This window comes from Palaemon carinicauda, chromosome 19, assembly GCF_036898095.1.
Source record: "Palaemon carinicauda isolate YSFRI2023 chromosome 19, ASM3689809v2, whole genome shotgun sequence".
NCBI lineage: Eukaryota > Metazoa > Arthropoda > Malacostraca > Decapoda > Palaemonidae > Palaemon > Palaemon carinicauda.
In genome coordinates, this window is record NC_090743.1 from 83,580,859 (window position 1) to 83,590,858 (window position 10,000).

A 10,000-nucleotide genomic window follows, 5' to 3' on the forward strand; every position below is an offset into this window, starting at 1 on the left:
CACTTTGCACATTTCGATAATTAATTCTACAGCATGCAATTTTGCTTTAGTTTTGCCCCTCTCTCTCTCTCTCTCTCTCTCTCTCTCTCTCTCTCTCTCTCGGTTTACATGAAATAGCTTTAAACTTACTATATATATATATATATATATAGAGAGAGAGAGAGAGAGAGAGAGAGAGAGAGAGAGAGTTTGCGTTAAGATGTTACGCAAACTCTGCCATTAAGAAAAACCAACAGACGAATTCAATACACTATGGTATATTAAAATTGTTCACGTGACTTTTTGGTTGGGTATGTGGCCTTAAGAGTACTTTTGGATTCTCTAAATTTTATTTTCTTGAATTTCTTTCTTGAATGTCTCCGACCAACAAACTTTATATATGTATGTAGCTGTGTATTTTTATTATGTACTGTATACGCATGCAGATGTACAGGAGTTTACCGTTATAACCTTCATTCAGGTTGATTTCAGCCTACACGCTTGTTGGAACAAAATCTTCTCACGAATTTGACCATTTCGAGGATGATTCTCCATTTATCTCTCTCTCTCTCTCTCTCTCTCTCTCTCTCTCTCTCTCTAAATAGGCTTCAGGTTACGTGCATCAAAATTACAAGTATTCTTGACGTGTGTATATATATATATATATATATATACTTACACACATATATATATATTTATTTATATATATATATATATATATATACGCAAAACCCACAAGTAAGTAAACCTTATGCATATTTTACTGAGGAAGGGTATTTCCACAGTTGAACGGTTAAGTAACACTTCTGACGGCCTTATGCATTAATTATAGAAGCCTTATGTGATGACTTACATTTTACCCGGCTACATACTGCTTCTGTCTTTTCCGCCATAAACTGTCTTCCTTCCGTTTTGGTGGTATTCACATTATTGTTTTGTCATCATTACACGCACACACACACACACACACACACATATATATATATATATATATATCGGGTGTACATATGTGTCTGTGTATATTAGAAAACTGCTGACACGGGCACTTTTATCCTTTAAGTGCTGAATCGTGGAAGAACCTTTACAACGTTAATCGCTTTATACACTGCTTCCATTATTATATATATTTTACTATATGTATCATATATATGTATGCAATGTATATATGTGTTCATACATTTATGTATGTATATGCTGTATATACATGCAGTATATATATATATATATATACAGTATATATATATATATATATATAATATATATATAGATATAGATATATATATATATATATATATACACACACATATATATATGTGTGTGTGCGAGTGTATGTATGTATTCATATATATACACACATATATATGTGTATGTATATATATATATATATATATATACACAGTATATATATATATACAGTATATATATATATATACAGTATATATATATATATATACAGTATATATATATATATATATATATATATTTACACACTCTAATAAAAGGAATGGCGCAGAGCGGGAAAGAGAGACTGTCCAATATTTGAGGCTCAGCACTAATCTCCTAGCTTAGTAATATATATAGTAGTTATTTAGGTGGTTTTAACGTAATACCAACTACCTCGCCTGTCTTGACCCGAACGAAAGTTTCGAAGCAGAAAATCATCGATACGGCTTCGTCTTAACATACTTTTTACAAGAAGAAGAAGAAGAAGAAGAAGAAGAAGAAGAAGGTGAGGAGGAGGAGGAGGAGGAGGAGGAGGAGGAGGAGAGATAGAGTTGTAAGAGGAGGTATAATGAAAGGCTGGTGTAAGGCATGTTTTATTTTATTTTCTCAATGAACTTCTTTTTGTTTGAGCCTTTGGGCTTTTACCATGCTGTTTTTCTAACTAAGGTTATAGCTTGCCTTGTAATAAGGGTAATAATGATAATGTGGAGGTGTAGTAGGAGGTAATAAAGAGCGTGGAAAGAAAATACGAAGGTAATGCTGTTTAATGAAGTAGAAAGAAAGATAATCGAATGATGTTAATAATGAATACAGGTAATTTGATATTTATTCTAATGAGATTACATTTTTGGTAAGAAAAATAATAATTTGGTCTGAATTTTTATTGTTTTTTTTTTCTATATTACAAAGGTTTATCAAGGGAATCAAGTTTATAGTTTATATTGATAAGAAGAATAAACATGTACAATATAATATAGATATTTGAAGTTTAATTTATGGGTATCCAGTTTAAAATTAATGTTTAGAAAATAATATATTAGGTCATTACCTCAATCAATGTTATGTTTTTTATTACGTATATACGTTTGTTTGTTTATAATTTCTGTCTGTTTGTTGTTTGTTTTCCCATTTGTTGGTAATTTTAATATATTGTTTCTTCGTTTGTTTGTTTGAGAAGGAAGCTGTATTACTCGGCTTCCACGTTTGTTTATTATTATTATTATTATTATTATTATTATTATTATTATTATTATTATTATTATTATTATAAGCTAAACTACAACCCCATTTGGAAAAGCAAGATGCTATAAGCCCAAGGGCTCCCAACAAGGAAAAATAGAACATTGGTGAAAGGAAATACAGAAATAGATAAACTACAAGTAATGAATAATGGAAATTATATATTTGAAGAATAGTAACAACATTGAAATAGATCTTTCATGTATGAATTATAACCCCAAACAAACAAAAAAACAAGAGGAAGAGAAATAAGATAGAATAGTGTGTCCGAGTGTACCCTCAAGCGTATGTATTTGTACTTATATACTATTGTATTGAAGACTGCAAGCTACTTTATGATACGACCATGTATTTCCGTATTTGTAAATATGTATAAGTATATATACGTATTTAACATGTTTATAGATGGTACGAATATCTTGCCTTTATGTATTTAAATCCGTCTTTATGGGTGCTCATTTTTCATAAAGTTATTTGGATATATCTATGTATACCTCTGTTTAGAATTTGCCATGTATTCATACATTGGCCAGGAGCCATGTAGTTATGTGTATATGTATACCTATTTAAAAATGCTCTTGTATTCATACATATGTTAAAGATTCTTATGTATTCATACAAAGACCAGGAGTATTCTGATATATCTATGTATACATGTTTGAAAATGCTTATATATCCATACACATTCATACATAAGCCAGGAGCATTTTGATGTATCTATGTATGACTGCTTAAAACTCTCCACGTATATATACACATATTTATACAAAAGCCAGGAGCATTTTGATGTATCCATGAGTGACTGCTTAAAAATCTCCACGTATATATACACATATTCATACATAAGCCAGGAGAATTTTGATGTATCTACAGTATGTATGACTGCTTAAAAATCTCCACGTATATTTATATATATATATGTATATATATATATATATATATATATATATATATTCATACATAAGCCAGGAGCATTTTGATGCATCTATGTATGACTGTTTAAAAATCTCCACGTAAATATACACTCATTAAACATATGGATATTTGCATAGAGAAAAGAATGAATCCTAAACTTGGCTATTTTCAGGAAAGGAATTTTGCCTCTTTATGCCGTGAATTTGTATCGCTACCCAGATGCTCCATAATTTTTGCCAGATATTGGCCAGCGAATGACCTCTATTGCTTCATAATTTTGCCCCCGTGGGAGTCATAGCGACCTTTGTTCCGCCTTGAGTTTAGCTGAGAAGGAATCCTAGGTTTTCGTTTTTTTTTGTTTTTTTTTTTTATTTCTCCCAGAAAGTATTTTATTATTTTACATTTGTTATTATTCTGGGAAAGTAAAAGAAATTTAGATTTGTTTTGTTTTTTAGTTTTAACACGATGTTTCAAGTAAAACTGAGAGAGAGAGAGAGAGAGAGAGAGAGAGAGAGAGAGAGAGAGATGATTTCCCATCAGGCCTCGAAGCTAAAGAAGAATATCCATTTAAAGTCTTCTTCAAAAATTCGAAAGTGAAACAAGAACCAGATTTGCATTTTTTTCTCTTCCCTTTCAGAAAATGAATAACATATAACCGAGTGAAGATTCCTTTCACTGGTCATTATAGGCCCCGTGCTCCAAATGAATTATACCCACTTTAAACTTCATATCAATTCTGCCCCAAATACGAGGTGCACTCGTTTGGGAACGACTTAATAGCACCTTAGCATACCCATCTATTTGCTGTATTTAGTAGCCCTGCCCTCAGTCGTTTACGTTAGGCCTCGTTCAAGAAGGGAAAAGTGAAAACGAAAAGCTGTTGAGATAATAGGGGAGAGAACACAGTTAAAGAGAACCCAACTATTCATTTTGAAACAGAAAGCAGATTATTTCCTTGTGTATTTGAATTCGAAAAGACTAATTTTCAAACATAGTTAAAAAGAACCTATTTACTAATTATGAAACAGAATCTAGACTATTCTTATTTGTATTGGAATTCGAAAACAAAATACAACTTTGTATGATAATATTTATAATGATATTTAGAGGGATAATGATATTCTCTTGGTAAAATAGTTGGAGAGCTGGATGGCCCTTTATCTGAATTTAATCAGCATAAAATGTTTCAGTATATAACAAATTGTTTTAAAAATGCAGATAATTTTTTTTTTTTTTGGTTCAAAAGCCACGTTTTAGCTCGTATTTAACATTAATGTTCGAATGGCTAACTTCATCAACATGAAGCTTTGTTTCTATATTAGAAAAATGTGATGAAAAATTCTTTTACTTCCTCAGATGTTCATGACATCTTCTTATATATTCGTTTTATATAAAATTGTTATCCCCATCGTCGGTCCAGTTTTGTCTCATTCAAGTAGAGAGCGCTTAATAAAAAATTATCGTAAAAGATTCAACGCATTAAACGAGGCTCAATTGAGGCGCAATCATTCAAAGATTACTCTGAAAATGAAGTGTAACATTTCGTAATAAATCTCTTACTCCATACCATTGTAGCCACGTTCATTCAGAGGAAAGTGGAAGTCAAAAACAGACATGAAAATATCAACGTAAGTAAACATGAAAATAATCCCTCTACCTTCCCCAAGTCTATTAATCCTTTACCCTGTTTTTGAAAAAAAAAAAGAAAAAAAAAAAAACATTTCACGTTCATGCAGAAGAAAGCTGAAACGAAAAACAAATTTTTGCTACTAACCATGTAAACTAATCCTGATCTTTTTGCCCCTCTTCTTTAAAAGAAAAAAAAGCGAAAGGTTACGTTCATGCAGGTAAATGTTAAAATAAAATTTCTTTCTTTTCTACTCACCATGTAGAGCTTTGAGGTAGGCCTTCCCAGCCGTTATGAGCTGACGCGCTGCCGGGTTGAACTTGTCCAAGAGATTCTGAAAAAAGAGAAAAAAATCATTGTTTTAAACTCCGAAATATATTCACCCACATGTGCTAGAATAAGCAAATCTTAATTAGTCATATTTTTAACACTAATCCTTTTTAGAAATGATTTCATATCTAATTTTAATTATTTTTGCCCCTAAAAACTCAATATTTATCAAATGCGTATTTGTGTATTTGTGATAACTTCAGTATATTCACAAAAATAATATCATAACAAATTCTTCGCACATATTATATAAACAGCTACGTTCTCTCCTTTGTGTGTGTGTGTGAGAGAGAGAGAGAGAGAGAGAGAGAGAGAGAGAGAGAGAGAGAGAGAGTCATAGTAGTGTAATAATCAGGGTAAATATTTTTAATGACCTAACTGATTGTCTTTATGCTTGCTTTAAGGATAACGTACACAATCACACTTACACATACGCACACACACACACACACACACATATATATATATATATATATATAAAGATGAGAGAGAGAGAGAGAGAGAGAGAGAGAGAGAGAGAGAATTGAAAGCCATTTTATCCAACTCCCCACAGTACGAAAAATTAGAAGTCCCCTAATAGGTTAGGTCAAGTTGCCATAAATCGGGTCGCTGATTAACTATTGCCATTCCCCCGAGGATATCATTAACTTAGCTTTAGGTGGAGTCTGAAAAACTATAGAACGTTTTTATCTTGTAAAATTCCTCTCAGGTGTTTGTTGTGTGAACTGCAGCGTAGAATCTTTTCAAGCTTGTATTGTGTTGTATATTTTTACTTGACTAGCAGTTCACTTGTCTGCTTAAACGTTTGAAATATGCTTTGGCTTCTGTCTGCTTAATTGTTTGAAATACTCTTTGGTTTTTGTCTGCTTGAACTTTTAAAGTATTTGGTTTTTGTCTGCTTGAACTTTTAAAGTATTTGGTTTTTGTCTGCTTGAACTTTTAAAGTATTTGGTTTTTGTCTGCTTGAACTTTTAAAGTATTTGGTTTTTGTCTGCTTGAACTTTTAAAGTATTTGGTTTTTGTCTGCTTGAACTTTTGAAGTACGCTTTTGTCTGCTTAAATGTTTGAAATACACTTTGGCTTTTGTCTGGCTAAATGGTTAAAATACACTTTGGCTTTTGTCTGGCTAAATGGTTAAAATACACTTTGGTTTTTGTCTCCTTAAGCGTTTGAAATACGATTTGTTGTTTATCTGCTTAAACGTTTGAAATACCGGTTTTTGTCTGTTTAAATGTTCCAAATACTCTTTGGCATTTGTCTGCTTAAACGTTTGAAATACGCTTTGGCTTTTGTTTGCTAAAATGTTCGAAATACTCTTTGGCATTTGTCTGCTTAAACGTTTGAAATACGTTTTGGCTTTTGTTTTCTGAAATGTTCGAATTACTCTTTGGCATTTGTCTGCTTAAACGTTTGAAATACGCTCTGGCTTTTGTTTGCTTAAATGTTCGAAATACTCTTTGGCAGTTGTCTGTTTAAACGTTTGAAATACGCTCTGGCTTGTGTTTGCTTAAATGTTTGAAATACTCTTTGGCATTTGTCGGCTTAAACGTTTGAAATACGTTTTGGCTTTTGTTTGCTTAAATGTTCGAATTACTCTTTGGCATTTGTTTGCTTAAACGTTTAAAATACACTTTGGATTTTGTTTGCTGAAATGTTCGAAATGCTCTGGTATTTGTCTGCTTAAACGTTTGAAATACGCTTTGGCTTTTGTTTGCTTAAATGTTCGAAATACTCTTTGGCATTTGTCTGCTTAAACGTTTGAAATACGTTTTGGCTTTTGTTTTCTGAAATGTTCGAATTACTCTTTGGCATTTGTCTGCTTAAACGTTTGAAATACGCTCTGGCTTTTGTTTGCTTAAATGTTCGAAATACTCTTTGGCATTTGTCTGCTTAAACGTTTGAAATACGCTTTGGATTTTGTTTGCTTAAATGTTCGAAATACTCTTTGGCCTTTGTCTGCTTAAACGTTTGATATACGTTTTGGCTTTTGTTTGCTAAAATGTTCGAAATACTCTTTGGCATTTGTCTGCTTAAACGTTTGAAATACGTTTTGGCTTTTGTTTGCTTAAATGTTCGAATTACTCTTTGGCATTTGTTTGCTTAAACGTTTAAAATACACTTTGGATTTTGTTTGCTGAAATGTTCGAAATGCTCTGGTATTTGTCTGCTTAAACGTTTGAAATACGCTTTGGCTTTTGTTTGCTAAAATGTTCGAAATACTCTTTGGCATTTGTCTGCTTAAACGTTTGAAATACGTTTTGGCTTTTGTTTTCTGAAATGTTCGAATTACTCTTTGGCATTTGTCTGCTTAAACGTTTGAAATACGCTCTGGCTTTTGTTTGCTTAAATGTTCGAAATACTCTTTGGCATTTGTGTGCTTAAACGTTTGAAATACGCTTTGGCTTTTGTTTGCTTAAATGTTCGAAATACTCTTTGGCATTTGTCTGCTTAAACGTTTAAAATACACTTTGGATTTTGTTTGCTGAAATGTTCGAAATGCTCTGGTATTTGTCTGCTTAAACGTTTGAAATACGCTTTGGCTTTTGTTTGCTTAAATGTTCGAAATACTCTTTGGCATTTGTCTGCTTAAACGTTTGAAATACGTTTTGGATTTTGTTTTCTGAAATGTTCGAATTACTCTTTGGCATTTGTCTGCTTAAACGTTTGAAATACGCTCTGGCTTTTGTTTGCTTAAATGTTCGAAATACTCTTTGGCATTTGTCTGCTTAAACGTTTGAAATACGCTTTGGATTTTGTTTGCTTAAATGTTCGAAATACTCTTTGGCATTTGTCTGCTTAAACGTTTGAAATACGTTTTGGCTTTTGTTTGCTTAAATGTTCGAATTACTCTTTGGCATTTGTCTGGTTAAACGTTTGAAATACTCTTTGACTTTTGACTACTTAAGCTTTAGAAATATTCTATGGTTTTTGTTTGCTTAAACGTTTGAAATACTCTGACTTTTGTCTACTTAAACTTTTGAAATATTCATTAACATTTGTTTGCTTAAACGTTTGAAATACTCTTTGACTTATATCTTCTCAAACTTTTGAAATATTCTTTGGCTTTTTTTGCTTAAACGTTTGAAATTCTCGGAATTTAGTCTGCATAAACGTTTGAAATACTCTGACTTTTGTCTGCTGAAACGCTTGAATTACTCTGACTTTTGTCTGCTTAAACCTTTGAAATACTCTGACTTTAGACTGCTTAAACCTTTGAAATACGCTCTTGGTTTTGTCTTCTTAAACGTTTAAAATCCGCTTTAAAATGTTATGATTAAAGTGAAATACTTTCATTTTAAGTGATTTGAGTGTTTCTAATTTTTTATTGTTTTTCATCCACGTTGAATAGCATTGTGAATAATTTTGGATTTTTAAAACGTCGGAAATAAAATACGAAACGCTTACAAGCCGTTTGTGGGAAGTTTGTGTAGTCCATCATTTTCCATTGCTATCATCTTGTTTATCATCCATAATAGTAATCACAACAACAGTAGTAATAATGATAATTAAAATAAAATTGCTGGTAGTTAGCATAAGTACCTCCCGGAAGTCATACCTAGTACAGAAAGTACTCCAAGGCAGTACCCTCTTGCCCTAGGGACCACAGCATCCACATTCCTTCCCCACGAGAGTGAAACTGCAGAGAAACTCTCCTATTCTTAGGTGATGCTGAGAGAGGGGCGTCAGTGGTCAGGTCTACTCTACTCCGCATACCCTTGTCAGGAGTGAAATTGAGGGCCTAAAATGAGAGAACCTGTACTACCCTACTTGCGCCTTCGGTTATACTGTAGATATGTTTGCTCTCTCTCTCTCTCTCTCTCTCTCTCTCTCTCTCTCTCTCTCTCTCTCTCTCTCTCTCTCTCTCTCTCTCTATATATATATATATATATATATATATATATATATATATATATATATATATATATATATATATATATATATATAAATCTTAACTACTGCATATGTAGCCAGGTTTATGTATTATATTTAGCAGTTGAAGTATCAATGTGGCAGTAGATATTTGTTAGCTCTCTCTCTCTCTCTCTCTCTCTCTCTCTCTCTCTCTCTCTCTCTCTCTCTCTCTCTCTCTCTCTCTCTCTCTTTTCAAATTAATGGTGTATGTACTATATATATATATATATATATATATATATATATATATAATATATATATATATATATATATATATATATATATATATATATATATATATATATATACACACAATGGTTTCATGGAAACTTTTAACACATTCTATGTTCTCATAGAAAAACAATCTTCAGAAGTCCCGTCTTTAATAAACTTCCAACATCATCTGTCAGTTGAATGGAATTTATTTGTCCCTATGTTCCCAACTTTTTCTTTCTTCCGCTTTTATATCCCTTTTATTCTTTTCCTCGACGTGTTATGGGTTTTATTCCGTTTTTCCTTATGTATTTTCTCCTTTTTTTTCATTCTAACTTTTTTTCGTCTCTTATTTGTTCTGATGTCTTATTTTTACATTTATATTTCTCTCTGCTTTTATTACTCTCATTTTGCCCTGATGTTTTATAGGATATTTTTTTTCTGTGTCCCCTCATGCCTTTTCTCCTCTCTTTGTTTTGGTTGTTTAACCTTTTTCTTCTCTTATTCATTTTATTGTCTATTTATTTTCTTTATATATTCTCTCTTTGCCCCACGGTTATT

The 10,000-nt window shown here is 31.9% G+C and overlaps 1 protein-coding gene and 1 long non-coding RNA gene across 3 annotated transcripts in view; one reads left to right on the top strand and one right to left on the bottom strand.

The window, feature by feature from the left end:
- The window catches only part of LOC137658698 (uncharacterized), a 321,759-nt gene that overhangs the window by 293,666 nt on the left and 18,093 nt on the right, over positions 1 to 10,000 (top strand). The gene's annotated exons all lie outside the window — the stretch shown is intronic.
- IRSp53 (Insulin receptor substrate 53 kDa) overlaps positions 1 to 10,000 on the bottom strand; it is a 251,553-nt gene that overhangs the window by 103,145 nt on the left and 138,408 nt on the right. For both annotated transcript variants that reach the window (XM_068393688.1, XM_068393689.1), the window contains exon 2: positions 5,243 to 5,318. In XM_068393688.1, the coding sequence (XP_068249789.1) occupies positions 5,243 to 5,318 (76 nt within the window). The remainder of the gene's footprint in view (positions 1 to 5,242; positions 5,319 to 10,000) is intronic.